The sequence below is a fragment of the Pezoporus wallicus genome, unplaced genomic scaffold (assembly GCF_028554395.1).
Source record: "Pezoporus wallicus isolate ANWC-B61680 ecotype Strahan unplaced genomic scaffold, APGP_CSIRO_Pwel_v1 contig_7963, whole genome shotgun sequence".
Taxonomy (NCBI): Eukaryota; Metazoa; Chordata; class Aves; order Psittaciformes; family Psittacidae; genus Pezoporus; species Pezoporus wallicus.
Window position 1 is genome coordinate 249,516 of NW_026637601.1, and position 22,772 is coordinate 272,287.

The following is a 22,772-nucleotide window of genomic DNA, read 5'->3' on the forward strand; positions in this document are numbered from 1 at the left end:
ACCTGCAATTATAACTTTCTGCTGGGCTCTTGGGCACGTCAGCAGCAAATTTCTCTTTCCCTGTGTTTGGCTTGAGATCTAGCCTGAGTGGAACCTATTTGGCAGGTTTCTACCTCTGCCTCAGCTGAAAGCTTTGCAGGGCAAGGGACTCTGCATTGTTTTGTTTTTCAGTGCTGCTGGTTTCCACTGCAGTGGTGGAACCAAGAAGGAAGGGGCCCTGCCATCAATGGGTACTCTGCATCTTTATCCTGCTTTGTCCTAACCTCCAGCATTGTGGCAGCTTCTGTTCTTCAGGCTGAGGAAGGCTGCCATACTAGTTACAAGTGTGTTGCACTCTCCTAGGTGAGGATGACAAGCTGATCCTTTGTGACGAGTGTAACAAAGCCTTCCACCTGTTCTGCCTGAGACCAGCACTCTATGAGATCCCAGATGGCGAGTGGCAGTGCCCAGCATGCCAGCCTTCCACTGCCCGGCGCAGCTTGCGGGGCCGGTGAGTACCTCCCTCTTCACTTTGCCTTCTCACCCATGCTCAGTTCTAGCCGTGCTTCCACAGCAAGACCAAACCAGTGTGAAGCAGAGCCCCTTTAACAGGTTCTTGGTAGCCTGGTTAACTCCCTGGCACTGGAACAATAGGAAAGCCATTTTTCCAGGCTGTAAGTTCAGCACACCTGTGTTGTACTGACCCATGACAACTCAGGAGTTTTAATAAATAACTTGCATTTGGCAGGGCCTTGCACTAATCATCGACTGAGATCAGGTGTGCTGAGGGCTGTTGTTTCTTCAACTGAACAACTAGCTGGGTGGCTTTTTCATGGAGGGCAGTTGGTAGTGCTGCAGCAGTGTGGTCCAGTGGGCTGAGTTCTATTGTGTTCTTGTCAAGTTAGAGCACACATTACTCCAGGCTACAGCTCAGCCCCTACTGTGCTGCTGAAAATCGGTCTACATGGTTTTCTGGACCTGGTAAAGCTTAACGAGGCAGGAACTTTGTAGGGCTACAGAGAGAACATGATTTGAGGAGGAATCAAAGTTCTATGCAGCAGAAATTAGTAGTTTCTTCTTGAGAGCAAGGTGGTAAATTAGTTTTTGAATTGCACGCTGGAAATTCAATGTATGCAAGATGTATTTTTCTGTTCACAATATATGTCCTCTGCTGACTGTGACTGTGCTGCACCTACCTGCTTGTCAGGCTATTGAATGGCACCTGAAACAGAAGCAGCCAACAGATCTCCCTTCCAGAGTGGCAGCACAATAAGAGGTTTACTGCCTTGGAGCATGCAGGTGGTGTATGACAAGTATTACTTACTCCCTGGGCACAATTTAAGGGTTCATCAGGCTTGTACAAAAATGACACGGCTGCAATGCAGCTGTTCTAGCCTGAGATCATCATCACTTTGATGTGGCAGTCATCTGCAAGCTGCCTCCTGGACAAGAGCCATCAGGAGGGGTATCACCTGCCTGGTTACCTGCTTGCTGCTATTGTCTTCCTACCTGAGGCAGGAAAACAATGTAGCCCTGGGAGTGCTTTTGCCCCCCTGTACTGTGGGAGCGTATTCTTACTCCTTTTACTGCTCAAGATCCTCTTTCTCCAGAGGATTGAGACTCCCACAACAGCTTTGCCTTTGTCCCCTTTTGCCTAAGCGTGCTGGTTTGTTTGTTTTCCTGTTTTTGTAATGGCTTGACTGCTTTAACAGACATCTGTGAGAACTCAGACCTGTCTTGGGCAGGGAGACTCTGTGGTTTCTGAAACCAGCACACAAGAAGCCTGACACTCTGCTCACTGATAAATACAAGCTTGGCTGTGAATATTACTGAACAAGGGCTGTTTCCTGTAGTGCACATGCAAGTGGCATGACAGGGGAAGGAATAAAATGGAAAATATTGCAGCAGAAACCAAAAAGCCCTGCTCTTGAAACTCCTTGGGCCTGACCTGCAGACCTGGGCAGGACATCCTCTCAGGGAGGAGTAATTGCACAGGAATTGCAATCTTAAAATCCATTATTAAGGTGCCTAAACCAGCAAAAAATATTTAGCTTCAGCTGTTGGGGATTTTCAGCCCAGATGTTCAGACAACAGTGTGGGAAGTGTCCTTTCAGCTGTAGCTGCAACTTGCTACTTTCTGAAACAGCTGCTTCAGTGTCGGGCTGGTGGTTATTTGCTGTCAGGGTGGACAGCAAGTCTCTGCCTGTGAGCACACAGTAGAGAGGGCCCAAAGCCTCTGGTGCCCACACTGTGGTACAACAAATATGTTTATGTGCCTTACTGTAGGAGCTATGCAGAGGATTCTGCTGAAGATGAAGGTGAGGATGGTGAGGACGTATCAGAGGAAGCTGAGGATGCTGAGGAGGAAGAGGAGGAGGAAGAAGATTATGAAGTTGCTGGCCTGAAATGTAAGGCTTTGACTGTGCAGGAAAGAAACAGAAAATATTAAGACTCTGCCTTCAGTATCAGAAGTATTAATCCTATTTGGAACTTGTGCTTTTCCTCACACTGAATAGGGTCTTGCTTGTAAGTGGTGGGAGATGTCACGGGGGGAGGCTGTGGTGGTGCTGTGCATTACCTGAGGAGCTGGAGGGAACCCTTGTCCCTTATGATAAGGGTCAGTGTTAGCAGAAATGGAAGCTGTGTTGAGCTCTCACTCGCCACCCTGGGGACGCTGCCCAGACCATGAAGAGTGCTGCAAGGGCAGTGGAGGCTGCAGCATCATCAGTAACTGGCGTTGGCAGTCTCTGCTCCTACAGAGTTGGCTGGTAAACTGGATGTTGTCAGTAGGTGCTTATGGAGCTTTAATCACAACCCTTCCTCCTTGCTTTTTCCCCTCTCACCAGCTCATAACCTCTTAAGTGTGGGATTCCTAATGATTTGGCAAGGAGGCATTTTCAAATAGCAAGACTAGCGCTTCCTCTGCCTGTTCCTGTGGGAAGGCACAGTACTTGAGGTGTGGTGTGGCCTGAAGCACCAGCACCCTTTGATTGCACACAGACAGCAGTCAGGGTGCACAACTAGCACATTCCTGGGCAGCTGAGTAGAATAAAAGATGATTTTTCTAGACTCCTCACTGACTGCTTCTCTAGTTCACCACTTTTTAGTAAGTGGTGAAATAAGACCACTTTGACTTGGTCTTATTTGGGCAACGTGATGCGGTGAAAAGATCAATCTTGGAGTGGCACAGTGCCAGCCTGTGCTTTGTCAAAACGCCCTTGACTGACGTAAAATTAACTTCAGATTGATTTAACCAGGGCAGATGGTGTAACCTGCAGACTGGGACCCAAAAGATTATCCCCATGTTCTTCTGAGGGTTTTCCATTCAGGTCTATCTGTCTTGATTCATTTGCTTTATTCTGGTTTCAGGGATTTTTCACTGATTCCCTGGCTACATTCACTGCTTGTTGTTCTGTGGTGTATCCATGTCCACACTTGGAGCGTATTCAGCCTGTGTTGCAAGGCCAAGTCAGGAGCTGAGCCAAGGTTTCCAAACAATAGCAAAGAGGGTTACAGTCACTAAAAATAAAGTGCTAAATGCAAAGTTTTAAAGAGCATTAACATGGAAAGGTCACGGTGGAAAACTTTTGTTTTAATAGAGAAGTCCCATTAATCCCCGTGGCGTTTATCCTGAGCGATAGAACCTAGAATGCTGGATTGCCAGACATTTAACACGTGCTGCACGCTTGACACACAAGCAGAGTGACAACAGGCAGACGTCCCACAGCTCTGACACGCTGCTCGTGCAGGGGGCCTGGCAAGATGATTTATGGGTCAGGGCTGGATTAGGGGCTGCACATCAAGTGCTGCAGCATGCTGGATACAGCTTGCTTAGGCCATAGGGACCAGGTGGAAGGAGCTTAGCTGGGGAAGCTGACCAACACATTCCCCTGCTACAAAGGGGTCATGGGGGAAACTTAAGACAAGGGAGTGCACCAGCACGCTTGCATTTCCATCATTGTGAAGCTCTGACAGGCCAACTAACAAACGGGCAAGTGCTCTTCTGTGGGATATAATGCAGCAGTTTTGGGGTATAAAATCCCATTGTGGCCCACTTGCAGTGTGGAGCAGCTCCCTGCTGCAGTGACTCAACAGTCCTCCTGTGTGCAGTTCAGTTTTCACGGGAGCTCAGCAACTGGCTTGTCCCACTGTGTGGGCCACTTGTAAATGCTTGGAAAAGCACCCAGCCCTGAAACAGCAAGGAGCAGGGGCACAGCAGGAAACCAGAGAAACCCCAAGTTTCTGCTCCCAGTGCTTTCAGAAGGGATGTTGCAGTTTTATGCGGGACTACTGCCTCTCCTCCATACCCTGCTTTGTCTCACTCAGCACTTGTTCCATGGACAGAGGGGCTGTTGCAGCCCAGGGCTTTGCCTCTGGCAGAGATGGTGGAAGCTCCCTGGTCTCGCCTGGGGCTGGAGGATCTGGCCAGTCGGCTGGTGTGCGTGACCACCCTTGAGCAGGATGCTGATGCCAGATAACAGTGGCCTCTTTTTGGACTGGAGGTGATTACCCATACATCTCATCTGGAGAGGGTATCAAGAGCACAGCTGACAGCAGCATGTGCCACGTGAGGACTGGAGCTGAGTCCAGTGCAGCCATCCAAGGGTTCACCAGCTTCCCTGCCCTGGGAGCAGGGCTCTGCCTGGCATGTAGCTGGGCAAAGGGCTTGTGGTCTCTGCTTCCAGGTTAACCTGTTCCTCTAAGGCCATGGTTTGTATGTTTCAGTGAGACCCAGAAGGGCAGCCCGGGGCAAACAGAGCGCAGCCATGTACTCCTCGAGGCAGGGAAGGCACCAAAGGAAGAAGCAGTCTCTGCACCCTGCCAGGGGACCGCGGCAGCGGGCGGCACCTGTCAACGGCGCAGACATTGATGAGCTGGTAAGAGCCAGGCTGCTCCCATCACAAGTTATAAACAAAGCAGGTGTCATGCTTCCTCCCCTTCCCAAAGAAATGCCCTGAATCCTACCGTGACAGGGAGGGCTGACAAGGGATGCACATCCCTAAGGGCCCGGTGCAAACAGAGCGCAGCTATGCCAGGCATCCTTCCCCAGCCGTTTTCATACATTGTCCCCTTGAGTAGCAGGCAGCCTGCAGCTTGTTAAAGGGTTTTAAATAGTATCCAAATGTCTCTGCAGAGACGTGGGGGTCCTGGCTAGGCAGAGAATGCCAGCAATGCTGGACCCTTGCTCCCCAGCCTTGGCCATTTTCTTACAGTTGTTGTCTGTATGGTCACTCCCTGACCTCCAGGACATAATTTGGCTGGTTTAGGTTTCACTTGACATTTAAAGAATAAAACTGTCTGCTCCTGAACAGAGCAATGCTCTGTGTGTGTGCTGGGTGGGGTGGAGCTGCAGTGTGCTGTGCTGGTTGTCCTGGGGAGGGACTCTGCAGGGGATACGTGAGGATATGCAAGCCCCACAGGCCATGTTGTGAGCCTCTGTTAGATCTGCCATCTGTTCACTAACCAGAACTAGTAGTGCTGGTGTGTCCTGACACTCTTCTGGAGTGGTTTTGATGGTCTTTGGTCTCACTGCTTCACGCTGTGTGTGGGTGGCCTCGCTGCTGGATCTGCAGTGTCATTTTTAGCTGCTCTGTGCTACAGATTTGAGGGCAACCAAATGGGCAAGCCCAGCATGGGCTGCCACAGCCAGCTTAGAGGGATGTTCAAGTGGGGAAAATCTTACTTGTTCAGCTGACAGAACACTTAACTTGGGGAAGAGGACTCTGTTGGGGCTCTAGCACTTAACCGTTTGTCCTGGGAAGAGACTGAAGCTGGGTCAGGAATAGTGCCCTGTGTGTGGAGCCTTCCCATCATCTGACGTGCCCTAAGCAGCAGTGCCTGGCAAGCTGTGTGCCTGAAGCCAAGGGGGGATGTCCCTGTGCTGGTGGCTGACTCAGGCAAATGACCTTGTGTTCAGGCTGTGCCAGTGTTGGAGGCATCAGCTGCTCTTTGGTATTTAAAGCGCATGGTTGGGTCTGCAGTGTCACTACAGCAGCACAAGTGCTTTTCTTCTGCATCTCGCGCTGTCCCCAAGGGGCTTGGAGGAGGCAGGGGGGGAATTCATGCTCTCCATTTGCTGTCATTTATTCTTTGGCTGGTTGTTTTGACCATGTTGTCTTTGAACCTGTCTTGAAAACGCTTTGCTGCCCCTGGAGAAAGACAGGCTGCTGGTGAGTTATTCCCACCAGAATTTCTGCATGGGGCTCCCGTTCTGTACCTCAAGTTGCCACTGCATGTCTTGGCTGTTGCCATCAAAGGTCCTGCAGCAGAGCTTTTTGCCTCTTGATTACTGTGGAAGATGGTTGTGTTTTAAAGACTTGAACTCTGCCTCTGCAGCAGTACTACTGTCCCCAGCCCTTGAGACACTAGCTCGTAAGTGAGGGGATTGAAAAGAAAACTGCTAAAAAACAGCGCAAAACCGCTGAACGCTAAAGCCTGCAGCGGTTCCCTTCTTTTAACAGCATCCTTTGTGTGGGCAGGTCCTTCAAACAAGGAAGACAGCACGTCGCCAGAGCCTCGAGTTGCAGAAGTGTGAGGAAATACTCAGCAAGCTGATCAAGTACCGCTTTAGCTGGCCCTTCAGGTGAGGGCGGGTGGCCCCCTGCATAGGCACAGGGCTGCTGCAGGCAGGGGAGGTTTCTGGCAGAGCCTGACAGGTCCTGACAGATCCTCTTGTGGGCTATGAGACTGGGGATTCAAAAACAAGTTATGGGTGGGGAAAAAGGGAGTGAAGCTGCTGCGGAAGAAACCCCTTTGCTCTCTCAGCCCTGTGCTGGACTGAAGAAGGGAAGAGCTTCTGAGGTGGTGTAGCAGAGGGTGGTTCACTGTGGGCCAAAGAGGGGAGGCTGTCTGCAGCCCCTGGGGTGTGCAGGGCAGACAGAGAAGGTGGCCGTACCTGCCATGTGCCCATCCCTGTGCCCAGACCAGCTGCCGGGGCAGCAGGACATGCTGCTGTCCTTCCTATCATCACACCGTATGACTGATATGTCGAGCACTGTCAAGGTGCTGCCTGGGCTTGTTAGGGCATAGCAAGTTGTGGGTCAGGGCTGCTGCCCAAATGAAGGGGATGGGGTGGTTGTGGTTCTCCTCAACAGCCTGCACTGCTTGTGGCCGGGGCCGTCATTGTCCTCCTATCGTTGTGGCTCTTCATTCGGCAGGGAGCCAGTGACCACAGAGGAAGCTGAAGATTACTTTGAGGTCATCAGCAACCCTATGGACTTCCAAACTATACAGAGCAAGTGCTCTTGTGGCAATTACCGCTCGGTGCAGGAGTTTCTCTCTGACATCAAGCAGGTGTTCTCCAATGCCGAGTGCTACAACCAGAACGGGAGTCACGTACTGTCCTGCCTGGAGAAGACGGAACAGTGTTTGATTGACATGGTGCACAAGCACTTGCCTGGCCACACGTATGCACGCAGGAAACGCAGGAAGCTCTCTGCCAGGTGCCAGGGACTGGAGGAGCAGGAAGGGGACAGTGAGTCAGAGCCCCTTGAACATTCCCGGGGGCGGAAAAGGAAGAAATGAGGGATGGGGAGACATGGGGGAGAGCTGGAGCAGGCCTCCTGGTGCTGCCGGGCAGCAGGATGGGTTGTCTGGAGGGAGCTGGGAAGCAGCAGGCACTTCTCTATGAATCCAGCCTTTCCTTTGGCCTGTCCTAGTTTTAATTTTTCTGCAATTTCCTCACGTATTCAGTCATCTGTTGAGTGAGCAGAGGTGACCGTCCTGCATCCTGCAAAATCCACAACGCTCTTGGCAAGCCTGTCCTGCGAGGAGGGGAAGGTGGGAGAGCACAGGATGGGTCTGGCCAAAGCCTGGCTGGGCGGAGGAGCATGAAGCCTTCTCCAGCTCAGGTGCTGCTAGCTTCCCTGGGATGAGCTGCTTCCTCCCCTCCATGAGCAGCTGGTGCTGGAGCGCAGTGGGACCTTCTGCCTCTGCTGCCTGTGATGTGAAACCAGCCTGGGGCTGGTGCAGGGAGGGATCATGTTGCTTCATGGAAGGACTGGGTGCCATCAGGCCAATGGGCTGCTAGTTCTTGTATGTATATATTTATATGGTGTTAATTCTGAGCCCCTAGCGAAGGGCTACATAGGGCAAGCAAGCACTTACATATATGGAGATCCGGCTTTCACCAGCATCCTAACACCACTGGCTTTGAGGTGCTCCTGCTTCTCCCCTCTCTCTTCCCGGGGAGTAATCTCTGGAGGTTGAGCGCCGTGGAGGGCGGTTCTGAGCTCAGCTCGCACACATGAAGAGGAGGCAGCTGGCTCCCCCTGAGCAGCACGCAGCCCCTGGGACGCATGAGTGCCAGAGGCATACCCAAGAGCGTGGTTTTCTGCCCCCCCCCCGCAGGGAGCTCCAGGGCAAGGGGGCAGCGGAAACATGTTCTGTGTAACTTTTAAAATCAATTTTCTAATTAAAAGGGGCTTGTTTCTAGCTGTGATCTTGTACAAAGAACACCTGTAAGATACTGTTGTCTTGCTTTGGCACATGTACAGTTTCTATTAAATCGTGTTTGCTTTATATTTGCCCCCCACTCTTTAAAACTCATTTTCCTACCAGTAGCTGGAGTTACATCAGGGGACTTGTTGGGGGGGGTCTCCCAGTCCCTCCGTAGCCACACTCTCACCATGTTTTATAGTGCCACCTTCCCTCACTCGCCTTCCTCACCCTGCGCAGCGGGACCAGCCCAGTGCTGCCGGAGGCTGCTCCGTCGTGGCCTGTCCTGTGCCCAGCACTGCCTTTCTCTAAGGAAAGGATGTGTTTGTTCCTCACCTCTCCCTCTCCATCATGACAGGTTTTGATCATACAATCGGAGCTCGACCTTTTTGTTACGGAACTCTGATTTGGCCCAAACCAGACCCAGGGCTGCTCTAGACTGCTTTTGTAACAAAAGCAGAAGCAGCTGCTGCAGCTCCTGTGATTTGAGACGAAAAGAATCATCAATTAAAAAAAGCAGACTGGTTTTATGAACGTTTTACCTTTGTTTGTTGGGGTTTTGTTAACAGGCATTTGTTTATTTGTTTCAGTTCTGGGCTGTCCCCGGCTGTGGAGATCAGGCAGGTTTCCAGCCTCTTCCCTCTCAGCCTCAGCTCCCTGCCCCTCAGGCTAGCACTGACATTTGTATCTCGCACATCTCCTCCAGAGGCTTGGTTTTGTCCTGGTCATAGAGATCATTTTCTGCAGGTCCTACATGGTGAAACCTTTGGAACTGTACGTTTTTTTAAACATAAATGTTGGGGGGGAGGGGGTTTCTGCCAAGGGCTGTACTTGTAATAAATTGGGAACTTAAAAATAAACATTATGTACTTGTGTTTGTAAAGACAGTGTGCAGTGAGTCCTTTGTGGGTGCCCTGTGTTTGTGTGGGAGCATCACGGATGTCTCCCCTCTGCCTTCCCCAGAGCCCCCACCACAGGTGATGGCTCTTGCCTTCCAGAGGGAAAATGGATCCACAGAGCAAGGAGTGGAGGGCCCAGCAAGGCTGGGCCAGGTCAGCTCAGAGCTCTGAAGCACCATCTGCCAGTGCCCTGCTCCGCTTTGGTTATTGCAGCCAGGTTGGGTCTTGTCCCCTGTGCAGGGCTGTGACACTGAGCTGTGCCAGGCAGAGCTGCTGTGCTGTGTGCTCCGAGCTGACCCCCTTTGTCCTCCTCAGAGGAGAGGGATGGGGCTGTGCCCTTCCTGCCACTGCACCAGGATGTGGGAGCTGGACCCCCCCTTTGGTCCCTTGTCTCCTGCAGGCTGCCAGTGACACTCGTCCTGCCACAGCGCACAGGGTGGCACCGGCTTGCTGTTCTGAAGGGAGTACACGCAAGTGATGGGGCAGTTGAAGAGTCTGGCACTGCCGGAGAGATGTGGTGGGGATGCTTCCCCTCTTCTGTTCACACGTTCTGCAACCGCAGCTCTGGGGGCTGTGGCTCAGCTGGGCTGTGTCCAAAGGGATGGCTCCAGCTGCTCTCCAGTCTCCTGGAGTGAGCTTCTGAGGCAGCATGGCCCAGGGAGGCAGCAAACCCAAGCTGCTGTAGCCCCGTCAGCTGTGACACCAGTGCTCTGCCTGCTTTTGTGCCAGTGCTCTACCTGAAGGGAGTGATGGGTTCCTGGGTGTCTTCAGGGAGCACTGCAGCCAGGACAGAGGAAATCCCCGCCCTGGGGGTGGGTTGGAGCACGGAAGGCTCTCAGTGATGGATGGGCTTGAGAAGCCTCATCCACCCTGCACAAGAGGTTTTGCTTTGCTGGGCATGCAACAAGACAGGGGCGAACCAGTGTGACTCCAGCTGGGATGTTTCCAGGCCTTGGCATGGAGACCTCTCAGCAGCATCTGCTCTGAGACCTTTTCAGACACTTGCTTTTTATAGCAGCCCCTGTATGGCACGAGTGTCCTGTGCGTGGGCCATAAATAGCTGTGCCCATCCCAGCAGCCGTGGCCCTGCGGCCAGGGGGACACTTGCCAGCCCTGTTCCCCACCGTGCCAGACCCTGGGGTCACTGTGTTTGCAGGGAGGAGGCCATGGGGTGCAGTGGGTGAGGAGCCTGGAACCTGGCTTCCTCGTGGCTTCCTCAGGAACGTCAACCAGTTGAGACTGCGTAACTCGGGGTTTTTAGCGTGTTCCCAGAGCACAGTGACATCCCTTCTGATACTCCAAACCCCAAGGGAACATCCTGCCTTGCTTAGGGATAATGGCCACAGCTCAGCAAGTGCTGTGGGGGCACCCAGTGACTGTTCCATGCTTCTTTTCCCTGTGAGGGTGCTGAGGCACTGGCACAGGGTGCCCAGAGAAGCTGTGGCTGCCCCATCCCTGGCAGTGTTCAAGGCCAGGTTGGACACAGGGGCTTGGAGCAAGCTGCTCTAGTGGAAGGGGTCCCTGCCCGTGGCAGGGGTTGGAGCTGGAGGAGATTTAAGGTCCCTTCAACCCAAACCACTCTGCAAGTCCATGATCCTATGCTCGGCTGCACCAGGCCCCTGGAGTGTCCTGTGCCCGCTCTCACCCAGCGGCAGCCCCAGCTCAGCCCCTCCTGCCTGCACTGGGGCTGGCAGCCATGGCAGCAGTGCCTGCTCCAGGGGTGCTGAGCCCTGCTGCAGCAGCCCCCATCCTGCCAGCACTGGCTTTTTGGCTGCCTTTGGGTCTTCTCCAGGTAGGATAAAGAGGGGATGCAGGGGTGATGGTGGGGACTATGGAGGAAGGCTGAGCCTCCCCAGGACAGGGCTGAAAGTGGCTGTGACAAGGGGGCAGCTGCTGTTCTAACACTGAGCCCTTCCAGGGGGCAGCCCTGCTTTGGGGCAGCCCTGTGGGACAGCTCTGTCTCCCCAGTGGGGCTGGCCATGCCCAGCACCTTGTTGGCTGCATCCAGAGCTGGCTGGGCTGCGGGGCTGATAGCGGGTTTTGACTGGGCACCAGCAGCCCCCACTGCTGCTGATAACGGGGGCCTGTTACTGGGGTGGGCGCTCGGGAGGCAGCCAGTTACTTGGCAAGTGCCAGGGCAAGAGCAGGCTGTCCCTGCCAGGACACCCGCACACCCCGGGGCCATCGCCGAGCCAAAGGTGCCATGAGCTGGCTCAGAGCTCAGCGCCATGGGGCTCCCTGCACACAGCCTGGGGCAGGGGGGCAGCACATAGGATGTGCCCCACACAGGGACAAGGCCCTGCAAGCCCTCCCCAGGCTCCCCCCACCCTGCACCGTGCCTGGCTGCCCGCGCTGGACTTTGGAGCCTGTCCTGCAGCCAGTATTGACTCTCCTGCCCCAGGTCATGGCCCTTGTCACTGCCCAAACAACCCCCCCTGCGCGCAGCCAGGCCAGCCCGTGAGGCTGCAGCCCCCCGCAGCACGGGTCCCTGCCCTACCTGAAGGAGGGTGGGTGCCCCCAGCCCACCCAAGGGCACGTCTGCCCCCCAGCACCCCAAACTGGGTGTGAATCCCTTGGTGTGTCCTCAGCACCACACAGGCAGCAGGGGCTCCCAGGGGAGGCGAGGGCTTTTCTCACGTCAGTTGCTCAACTTCTCCCACTGTCCCGGCACCCCGGGTGGGGGGGGCAGATGAAAGGCGCTTCACTGCATCAGTCACGGCAGAGCAAAGCCCTGGTGCAGCACAGCAGCAGGAGAGGGGCCGCCAAACCCAACCTCTGCTCAGGGCTGGGGGGTCTCTTGCACATCTCCCTTGGCTGCAGCCCTCACATGGGGCTCTGAGCTACAAGGGCTCTGTCTGGGGCAAGCACCAGGGGCTGTTGGTGCTAAGCTGGGTGCTGGACAGGGGCTCCCTTCCTGGCTTGTTGCACCCTGGGCAGGATCCAGGGGCCCCATAGACCCTTCTTAGGGCGCAGCGCTGCTGCCGCCTGCACACCGGCTAATTAACAGGCAATTTGATGATGGCCAAGTCTGAGCATCCCCAGGGCTGCCTGTGTCCCTGCTACAGCTCCCTGCCTGCCACAGGTCCCACGCTGCCCATGTTCCTTCCCACAGCGCCTTACTTGCCATGGGGCCAGAGCAGAGCCCATCTCTACCCCTTGGCACCGGGGCAAACCAGCAGCCGAGCCCACCTCTCAGCCCGGCTGGCCCGGCAACACCAGCTGAGGCTTGAATTTCCCTCTGGACAATGGGGAAGGCAAGCGGGGATTGTAACCAGAGCAGGGGATAAATAAAGCTGCCCGTAAGTTTCCATTACCCGCACCTCCGGCTTCTGCGTGGGACATCAAAGCTGGGCCCTCTCCACACCAAAGTCCTGTGCCCCCAGCCCATCAGCCAGCTCCTGGCCTGCCATGCCCGGCATGCTGAGCCCCCCTTGCCTGGCACCAAGGGCCCGGCAGCCAATGGCACTGACACAAATCACCTACAGAGTGCAGTGTGGAAAAGATGATTCATGAGCGTGACAGCACAGGAAACCCTCCTCCTCCTCGCTGGGAGGCAGGCAGCGGGCGCCACAACTGCCACGCCACGGGGGGATGGAGGCAGGTTGCCTCCAGCACCACGTTCCTGATGGCACAGCACACACCTCCTGCTGCTGGCACGACAGCTCCCTGCCCCGCATGCACCCACACGGGGACCCGCTGGGCCGGGGCATCCCATGGGGCTGCTCCGGGCCCCCTTGAATTCTTGCAGACAGCACCAGGCTCAGTTGAAATAACACATCCAGGGTTTATTGTTTTTTCCATTCCTCGCAGCTAATGATTAAAAAAAAAAAAAAATCTAAAATAAATTACAGAATTAAATAAACACAGGCCGGATTATTCCCCTCCCTGCCCCATCCCCGCTGCCCCCCCAAAGAAAGCGTTAGAAGAGTCACTGGATTTGGCAACAGCAACAACAACAAAACAATCTCTAGGAAAAAGCAGCTCCTTGTCAGGTCAAGGGGTGCCGGGGGTCCCGTGGGCCTTGCCACCCCAAACCAGTGTGTCCCACGTGCCACCAGCCCGCGTCGGCATCCCCTCGCCCCTTACCCGCGAGGCCACTTTCCGCGGCGCGCCGTCCCGGGGCGGGAGCAGTCCCTGCTCTAGACATGCGTCGGGTTGTCCAGGTACGGGTCCGTCTTGGTCATGTGCAGCATGACCGTGGGGGCTTTGTAGTGGCAGTGCCCCCCACCGCAGCTCACCCCGCTGCAGGGCTTGCCCCGCGTCCTCACACCCAGCTTCCTGTTGCACAGGCTCTGCCAGGTCTGCAGCGTCTTGGAGCTCCACACCCACCCCCCGCTGGTGATGCCCACCACCAGCGACATGAAAATCTTTAGCATAAAGACCGCCACGGTGGGCACTGAGGCCTCCAAGGAGCAGTTGGCGGCACGGCGGCCAGGGAGGTGCAGGCAGCCGCGCTCCAGGGCCCTGAGGTTCCAGTAATCCATGTTCAGCCGTTCATAGAAGTAGCAGACGATGACGCAGGTGGCTGGGACGGTGTAGAGAATGGAGAAGACCCCGATCTTCACCATCAGCTTCTCCAGCTTCTCCGTGTTGGTGCCGCCCGTCTTCATGATCTTCCTGATGTGGAAGAGGGCGACGAAGCCTGTGAGGATGAAGGAGGTGCCGATGACCAGGTAGCAGGAAAGGGGGATGAGGACAAAGCCGGTCAGGGCGCTGACGTCCATGCTCCCCACATAGCACAGCCCCGTGAGCTCGTCCCCTGCCACCTTCCGCATGGTGAGGATGATGATGGTCTTCATGGCTGGGATGCCCCAGGCAGCCATGTGGAAGTAGCTGCTGTGGGCCTCTATGGCCTCATGTCCCCACTTCTTCCCAGCAGCCAGGAACCAGGTGAGGGTGAGGATGACCCACCAGAGCGAGCTGGCCATACCAAAGTAGTAGAGGATGAGGAAGACGATGGTGCAGCCCGTGCTCTCCAGCCCCTCCTGGATGATATAGAGCTCACCGTTCTCCCGGTCACAGGCGATGTTCTCGGCCCCTGCCACTGAGCGGATGATGAAGGCCACGGAGTAGACATTGTAGCACATGGAGAGGAAGATGATGGGCCTCTCGGGGTACTGGAAACGGTGGGGGTCGAGCAGGAAGGTGAGGACGGTAAAGGCGGTGGAGACGAAGCAGAGTGTGGACCAGATGGCCATCCAGATGAAGGCGAAGTCCTTGTCCTCCCGAGACCAGTATACGTCCACCCCAGGGGTGCACCGGGGCGCGCAGGAGAGGCTCTTCTCCACATACTGGAACTTCTCGGGGTTGTCACAGGCCACCAGACCGTTGGGGCCCCGTCCCTCGGCAGTGCCTGGCGGCCATGGCCGGGGTGCCACGGGCAGCATGCCCTGGCCCTTGTGGGGCTCGGTGGCCGAGGCATTCTCGGGGGCCTCCATGCAGAGGGCATTGGGGTCGTTCTTGGTAGGCAGCTTCCCACAGTCAAGTGACTCGGGCCAGCCGAAGTTGAACTGCTCCATGATGGGGACGCACTTGTGCCGGGCCTGCTCGCACATGGGGCGGCAGGCGGGGATGCTGGCGCTCACCTGGTCGGTGCACATGGGTGCGTAGAGCGAGCAGAGGAAGAAGCGCAGATGGACGTGGCAGCCGTACTCCACCAGCGGCGCGAACTCGTGCAGCTTCAGGGCGGCCTCGCGCTGGCTGTCGTGGCCCAGCAGGTTGGGCATGCGGGTCAGGTTGTACCCGATGCCGCGGCACATGGGGATGTCCACGGGCTGGCACCGCGCCGCCCGGCCCCGCGGCCCCTCCAGCCCCGGCAGCTCCAGCCCGCGCCCGGCCGCCGCCAGCTGCCACAGCACGGACAGGGCCAGCCGCAGCCGCAGAGCCGCCATCGCCCGGCCCCGGCCCCGGCTACAGCACCTCCATCGCCCGGCCCCACCGGCCCCGCCGCCCCGGGACGGCCGCTCGCTGCTGCCGCTGCTCCGGCTCCTGCTGCTGCGGCGGCGGCGCCGCGCCGGGGCGGCCCCCCCCGACCGCGGCCCCGGCCCCGGCCCCGCGCGCCATGCGGCGGCCCCGCCGAGCGCCCCGCGAGCCCCGGCAGCGCCCGCGGGCAGGGACCGGCCCCCCCCGCCCCGCCCCTCCGCGGGGACGCGCCCCCGGGGCGGGGACAGGGGTGGACGCGCCTCGACGGGGACGGACGGGGCGGGGTCCGCGCGCGGAGCCGGGACCCCCGTAAGAGCCCGCCCCGGCACCGGGACCGGCAGCGGGGCCTGCCCGGCAGCGCGCTCCGGGACCCGCATCCGTACCGGGACCCACACCCCTTGCAGGGGCTGTATCCACCCCTCCGCGGGGCACCCGCGGGTGAGCACCCCAGCACGGTCCTCTCGGGGTCGCCTCTCCCCTACCTGCATCTTCTCCACCTTCCCCGCTGCTGGCACGAGCACAGCCGCTCCAGCCCACATCACACGCACGCATGGGTGCCCCGTGCCCATGGGGCTGGGGACAGCAATGCCACCGGCGCTGGTGTGGGCCAGACTGGGGACACAAGTCAGCATGGCTCAGCTGGGGCTGCCGGCCCCCAGAATCCGGTGTCCCACCCGGTCTCTCCGGGAGCAAGGGGAGGCTGGCAGGAGCCATGGGCGCTTGGGCGAGCGCTAAAGCCATGGATGTGACACCACCAGAGGATGCCACCAGCTGCTTCCCGTGTCCAGAAGCTGACGACCACCCATTTGGCGTTTGTGTACCAGTGCAGGTTGCTCCGTGCCGGCCCAGCACCCACTGGTGAGGACGGGCAGCTGAGCCGCGCCGGGGCAGCTCGGGTGCCGTGCCGGGCGCTGGCTGGGCTGGCGGTGGTGTGGGCACAGGCTGGCGCCTGGGGGTCCGGGTGCCGCGCCGTTCCCAGGCATTCCCCGCAGCCCTGCAATGCCTTTAGTAACAGCATAACAACCTGTCAACGCGGCTCCTAATCGCCAGCCACACGCTGACACCCGGCCATGCGTTACTCAAACATCCCTGATCCAGCGCTATAAGGAAATTCCATGGGAGCCGCTTATCGGTTATTCTAACGGTATGGGAGATAAGCTGTCGCCACAGAATTTCCCTCTCGCACGGGGCGACTGCTGACCCCGGCTCTGGGGCCCTGGGAAAAGGGTTATTTGGGGGCATTTAGGATGCTGGATGGGGCTTTGTCCCCTTGGCCACCAGCTCCGGGGAGGCTCCCGGGAAGCACCATCCCACGTGCCCAGGTGATGAAGCAGCAGCCGGCATCAAGGGACTTCACGCCACAGCTGAGGCCATGCTCCTCCTCTCATGCTCTCGGAAATGGGGGGGGGTGGGGTACTTTGTGCTGCAGTCCATCTTTGGGGGGCAAATTGTCAACCACAGAGGAGCTGGCAGCACCCCTGCAGGATCCCTCATCCCACCCGCCCTCCAGCCGCAGGATTCACATCCTGTGTGGGGTAAGGGACCCAACAGTGTCACTTCCACTGCTCCAGGGCACCCTAGAGCCCAGCTCCTGCCACCGAGGGCTCCCTTTAGGAAGCCATTTGTTAGGGAAACTTGGACTCATCACCTGGAGACACCCAAAGGTCTCAGGACCCAGCTTGGGCAGCAGCCAGATGGTGCCAGTCCCACCATCCCCACTCACCCCCAAGGGTGCCCTTGTACCTCCTGGCCCTGCTGCCAGGGTGGCAAAGGGTTAATGGGGGAAGGGGGGCCAAAGGCACAAACAAATGTCTTTTAATTGAATTTTGCTTTAATATGTAAAACTGTTGCTCTTGGCAGGAGGTGCCGCAGCCTAGCCAAGAGCAATACGTGGGGGTTTAGAGTCAAGGGGCTCTTTTCACACAGAAGAGTGGATGCCCCTCACCCCAGGGGAGCTCCTCCCTCTCCCCAACACCCTCCTTGGGCGCTCCATGGAATGCCCAAGCCTCAGGGACCGGCATGGGGACAGCAAAGGACCCTTCCTGGAGCTTCACCCCACACGGGGTGGTGCACAGGGGTTGTCACCAGCGTTGGCTGAATTCCTCCTTTCCTTGCACAGGGATATTTGCCTGCCCACCCGTGCCCACACACCAGGGGTGCAGCAGCCGGGGAGGGCACAGCACCACAGTGCCGGGCTGGGAGGGACACAGCCATGCACAGAAGCCGAGATCTCCAGCAGGTCTGGAAGCCTCGCAGTGAAAACAAGAACACCAGGTAGAGCAACACAGCAGATTTACGGCCTTGGAAGTGGCCCTGGGCTGGGAATCCAATATCAATAGCTGGAAGAAAGGGCTCACAGAGTCTGCACAGAAATCCTGCCCGGGAAGCAGCCAGGCCGGCGGAGCGGGGCCGTATCGCAGGAGCCCGGGAGCCTGTGGTTCCTGGCAGCAGCTTTGCCCCATTTCCTTTCTTCCCATCAACAGCCCTTGCAAACCTCAGCAAGAGCCTCAGTGAGGGGAGCAGGAAAGAGAGCAGGAAGGGACGGCAGGGGTGGAGAAAGATCCCCCACTGCCACCCCAGGGTCCAAAGAGTCTGCAGCAGTACCTGTCCTGCCCAGCCATGAAGGGGTGTTCCTAGGGTTTGGGAGATCCCCCTCAGGCCAGGGGGGAGCTGGGCAGGGGTGATGGAGGTGGGGAGAGGGTGGTGGAGGCAGGGAGGGATCAGTGAGTTAGAGGAGGAGGTGACAGAGCTGTGGAGGAGGTGATGGAGCCAGGGGTTGGGAAGCGGAGCTGGGGAGGAGGTGCTGGAGGTGGGGAGAGATCGCTAGAGGTGGAGAGAGGGCAATAGGGAAGGGGATAGGGTGATGGATTCGGGGAGGGGGTGATGGAGCTGTGGAGTGGATGATGGAGCTATGGAGGGAGCCTGGGGTGCTGTCCTGCTGCACCTTGTCTGGGGCGGGCAGGACCTGCTGTGGGGTGCTGAGGGCCCCACTGTCCTACCCTTGCCCCATCCCCTTGGTGGTCCCAGACTGCCCCTGAGCAGGTCTGCGGGCAGGGGCTGAGGCAGGGAGGGAAAACCCAAAGAGCGAAGGCAGGCCACGGGCCACGCGCAGGGACCAGCTTGGGCTGCAGTGCAGCCCGCGCTCTCCCTGCCAGCCCACAAGGAGCCACGCAGTGATCCAGGGGATGGTTTTCCCTTCCTGAAGAATTTCACAGGAATAGCTGGTGCGAAAGGCCAGTGGCTTCCATTTCAAAGGGATGCCACTGCTGGGGCCGGATGGGCTGGGGAGCAGGTGGAGGGCTCTGTCCTGGGACCACCCCATGCCAGGCACCCGGAGGGCTGCAGGCTGGCACTGCCCTGCCTGCGGGGGCAGCTGCCCTGGGGACACCCCCCTGTGTCACTGCAGGAGCCATCCTCCAGCCTGAACCCTTCCTACCCCCAGGCACAGTCCTATGTGATGCAGATGCACATGCGTGTGCCAGCCCCATGAACAGCATGGGGCAAGGGGTGATTTGTGCCCCACAGCCTCTGTGAGTGACCTGCCAGAGTCCCCGCCATGGGCAGGAGGCAGCGGGTGGGAAGATAAGGATTCTGGGGGGCAGACCCTAAACAAACGGGTGGGAGGAGATGGGTGAACATGGGGCACGAACCCTGCCCAACCCCAGCCAGTACCAACAGAAGGGAAAAACCTCATCCCTTCCCTAATGCTGGCATTAATTACATCAGTGAGACCCCCAGTGCGGGGAAATTACCAACCAGCCCCATTCACTACACATCCAACTACAGCGGCTGTGGTGGCTTCTCAGAACCCCACAGCTTGTGCCACCAGAGGCAACCCACTCCTGGAAGGGCACCGTGGGCACGGGCAGTGGTAGTACAAAGCCTGGAGCACCCAGCACCCCAGCCCCATGTCCTGGGAGGCTGCACTGGCTCCCAGCTGGGTGCTGTTACCCTGGCACTTGCTGCTGAGGCACTCGGACACTGGCACGCACCTCCTGCAGGACAGGACCGTCCTCTCCTTTTCTCACACCACTGCTCCTGGTGTCCCGGTTGGAACACTCCCAAGCCATGCCAAAGGCTCTGCAGGGCTCCTCCTATCCAGGCTAGGGCCCGATCCAATCCACCCATCCTGGGGAAGGAAAGCTCTTCCTGAAGCCCCCGGTGCCCCTCGCTGGCAATGCTGCTGACCTGGCTGTCCTGGCACAGCCTGCCCTGGCTGCAGCGCCTGGCTCTGCCCCACACCAAGGGGCCTGCAGAGACATTCCCACGGGAGCAGGGAGGTTTTCACCCCTTTCCCCTGTGCGTGCTGCCTTGGTACCTGCAGGAGCCATGGGAGCCATGGCTGCTCCCAGCCTTCCCTGCCTGAACGGCCGGCTGAGCCGTTGCAGGTAGTGGGAGCCCCTGGAGCCACAGGGGGGATTTGCTGCGCTCAACACCCACCCCCTCCACCTCCCCATTGTCACCCAGCCACCCCAGAGCAGGGGCAGGCAGCTGCAGGCAGCAGGCGGGGTCCCCAGGCCCCTGGTCACCTCTTAGCTTCGAGTCCCCTGCGTGTGTGTGTGATGACAGCCCCAGCCCATGGTGCAGGGAGACTGCGGCCCGGGCTCAGGGACGTGGGTATCAAAAGCTCCTCAGGGATGCTTGCTGCAGCCTGGTCACCCCATCACCTGGGAAGCCGTGGGCGCTCTGTGTCTGGCACAGGTGGGGTTGGCACGGAGGGACAGTCCTGGGGCCAGCCCCAGGGGCAATGGCCACAGGGTCCCTGGACCACAACACCCCCCTCAACGCAGTGTTGGCACGAAGCAGGCAATAAAGCCACAGCACAGGGCATGTCGCAGCCCCGGGAGCCCTGAGAGACCAGCACAGGGGTGGGGACCACAAGCAGCCATGGGCCTTGAGCGATGGGCAGGAGGGCAGTGGGGTGCCTGAGGTACGTGCCACTCGGAGCGCAGTGGGAAGCTGGCTAGCAAGGGGCGGGAGGGGAATTCGGGCAGTCCCCCACCACGTCCTGTCCAGTGTTTGAGCTGTCAGTGAGGCTGGCGGTGCAGCTGACAGCACAACAGGAAGCTTACAGCCTTCCTCGGGGCTGGGATGCATAGTCCTGGCCATGGAGAACCCCCTCCCATTAAAGGAGAAACTGAACTGAACCATGTCCTGCTCCCAGCCACATCACTCACCCATACAGGCCCCCTGGGGAAGTTCAGGACCCACGCAAGCTGTGGCAGCAGGCATTCACTCTGAACCCTACCGACGGCAGCATCTGCAGTTTGCAGCAGCTTCCTGAAGGAGGTAGGTGAAGGGCTGGAGCTGCCTCCCAGCTGGCTCAGCCCTGGGAAGAGCAGATCACAGAGATGCCAGACCGGGCCATGGGGTGACCATCTGCCCCCCAGCTGACCTGCAGTGCCCAGCCCTGTTTCCTGGCAGACAAGGATGGGCAGAGGAGGCACCCTGTGCTGGGGGAAGCCATGTGGGGCTCCCTGCTGACGTCCCAAGCCAGCACAGGAGCCCTTTTATCCCTGGCCCTGCTTGCCCCTGAAGTGAAGCTTCCTCCCCAGGACGCCCCATCCTGCCGAGCCGCCCCTGCCAGCCCCAAGCCCTGGTGCAGGCACAGACACACACAGCCCTTTCTTCGCCCCTCGGCCCCGCGTGTGGCTCGGTGCTGGCAGGCAGGGCTGTGCCGCACAATGAGCCTCCTTGTTCGCCCCAGCCCAGGGCTGGCTTGCATGGAATGGCAGGGAATCGCCTCCGTTTCCTGGTGGAGTTTTATTACATTCACCGTATAAATAAATAAATATGATCCAGAGGAGGAGGAGAACGATGGGGCAGCCTGAAGCCAGGCAGGACACGGGCTGGGGCTGAGCCCCATAGCACCAGGGGATGGGGCCCCATGGCAGCTGAGCCCCACGGGATGTCCATGCTCCCCAGGTCTGTGCCAATTCCTTGTGTCTCTCCAAGGAGCAGCTGAAATCCCAGCAAATGCAATCCAGGAGGCAGCTTTGCAAACCTGGGGTGCTGCAAGTGCTCAGCAAGGGGCTTGACGTGCAGGCAGGGATCCTGGCCACTTCCACTGCTACTGGGCTGAAAGAGAATCGTATCATAGAAACACAGAATCATGGAACCCCAGCCTGGCTTGTGTTAGGAGGGACCTTAAAACTCATTCAGTCCCAACCCCCGCCACGGGCAGGGACACCTTCCACTGGAGCACCTTGCTCCAAGCCCCTGTGTCCAACCTGGCCTTGAACACTGCCAGGGATGGGGCAGCCACAGCTTCTCTGGGCACCCTGTGCCAGCGCCTCAGCACCCTCACAGGGAAGAGCTTCTGCCTAAGAGCTCAGCTCAGCCTCCCCAGAGCACAGCAGAGGGGCAGGATCCCCTCCCTGAGCTGCTGCTCATGCTCTGGGGGTGCAGCCCAGCACACTGGGGGGTTCTGGGCTGCAAGTGCACACTGACGGGTCATGTAATTTGGGAAGCACTGGAGAATCCCCAAGCCCTGCCCCTCCAAAGCCAGAGCTGCACATGTCCATGGCCCAGCAGAAAGCTCCAGAAAGCTCCTGCATCCCCATCTTGCTCCTGTGCACTGCTCACACGTTGCTCTGACAGCGCTGAATGTGCCATGGGCCAAGCACATCTGCAACAGTTCAACCTGGGTCAAACCAGATCTCCAGTGCAACCCCAATGGATGTCACCTGGCAACCTCCCTTGGGTGCCCCACAGCATGGGTGGCCTTTTGCTAGCCCCCACTTGCTGGCAACGGCATCAGTGCTGTGGTTGAAGCCTGCCTCGTGCTTGCTGCGAGCTGCAGCACTGCTGTGGTAGCTGGATACAGACGCACCCTCCAAGCCCCACGGACTCATCAGGGTGGTCTGGGAGGCAGTTTGGCACTTGCAGTGCTTTTGGGTTGTGTTGGTTTCAGCTCCTCCAGCAAAGCTCAGTAGTGAGCAGGCTGGAGCAGCCCAGACCTGGCTTCAGTGTTTGCAGCCCCTGGCACACACCTGCGACCTCACTGTCTTAGTCCCTGCTACCGGACAGAATTCATCAGTGCTGGGAAACACCGTGTTGAATCTCTTCTCTTTCCAGCCCCAACTCAGTCCATGTTCAGGTCACTGCCCTCTTTCTGATGGTTCTTACCCAAGGCTGGGTCACTTCTTCCTCTTGACAAACCACCTGGTACCAGCATCCTTCTTCCTGAACTGAATCGTCCTTGAGTACCTCTCTCACCACCTCTTCTCCGTGTGGAGCATGCTAGGACACCATCATCTCTAACCTGGTCAGAGGAGCAGTTCCAGACAGTTCTTCAGCTGCGTCTCTTATCTGCTTAGCAGGGTGCTGCTGTTGTGCAATGATTTCCATCAAAGCCTCCACTTGGGCCTCTCTGGAGAAGAGCTACAGTGGATGAGCTGCTGTAATAAGGACTTGAATTACTCCAGTGCCTCATTTCCACAACAGACAGATGCTGAAATCCCAGTGGAGCCAGCCTGAGGCACATGAGATTTTGATGACTTTGGGAGAACAGGGAGCCTGGGGCTCTGCATCCCA

At 58.0% G+C, this 22,772-nt stretch overlaps 2 protein-coding genes across 2 annotated transcripts in view; one reads left to right on the plus strand and one right to left on the minus strand.

Moving 5' to 3' along the window:
* BAZ1B (bromodomain adjacent to zinc finger domain 1B) overlaps nucleotides 1–8,988 on the plus strand; it is a 49,028-nt gene extending 40,040 nt beyond the window's left edge. Inside the window, exons 15-19 of the mRNA XM_057406496.1 lie at nucleotides 343–490; nucleotides 2,266–2,387; nucleotides 4,705–4,856; nucleotides 6,459–6,562; nucleotides 7,137–8,988. Of these exons, the coding sequence (XP_057262479.1) occupies nucleotides 343–490; nucleotides 2,266–2,387; nucleotides 4,705–4,856; nucleotides 6,459–6,562; nucleotides 7,137–7,503 (893 nt within the window). The 3' untranslated portion in view covers nucleotides 7,504–8,988. The remainder of the gene's footprint in view (nucleotides 1–342; nucleotides 491–2,265; nucleotides 2,388–4,704; nucleotides 4,857–6,458; nucleotides 6,563–7,136) is intronic.
* Nucleotides 8,989–13,078: 4,090 nt separating this feature from the next.
* Nucleotides 13,079–15,274, minus strand: FZD9 (frizzled class receptor 9). Its single transcript, XM_057406497.1, has one exon. The coding sequence runs from the start codon at nucleotides 15,203–15,205 to the stop codon at nucleotides 13,454–13,456; it is 1,752 nt and encodes a 583-aa protein (XP_057262480.1). The 5' UTR covers nucleotides 15,206–15,274; the 3' UTR covers nucleotides 13,079–13,453.
* Between the last annotated feature and the right edge of the window lie 7,498 nt (nucleotides 15,275–22,772).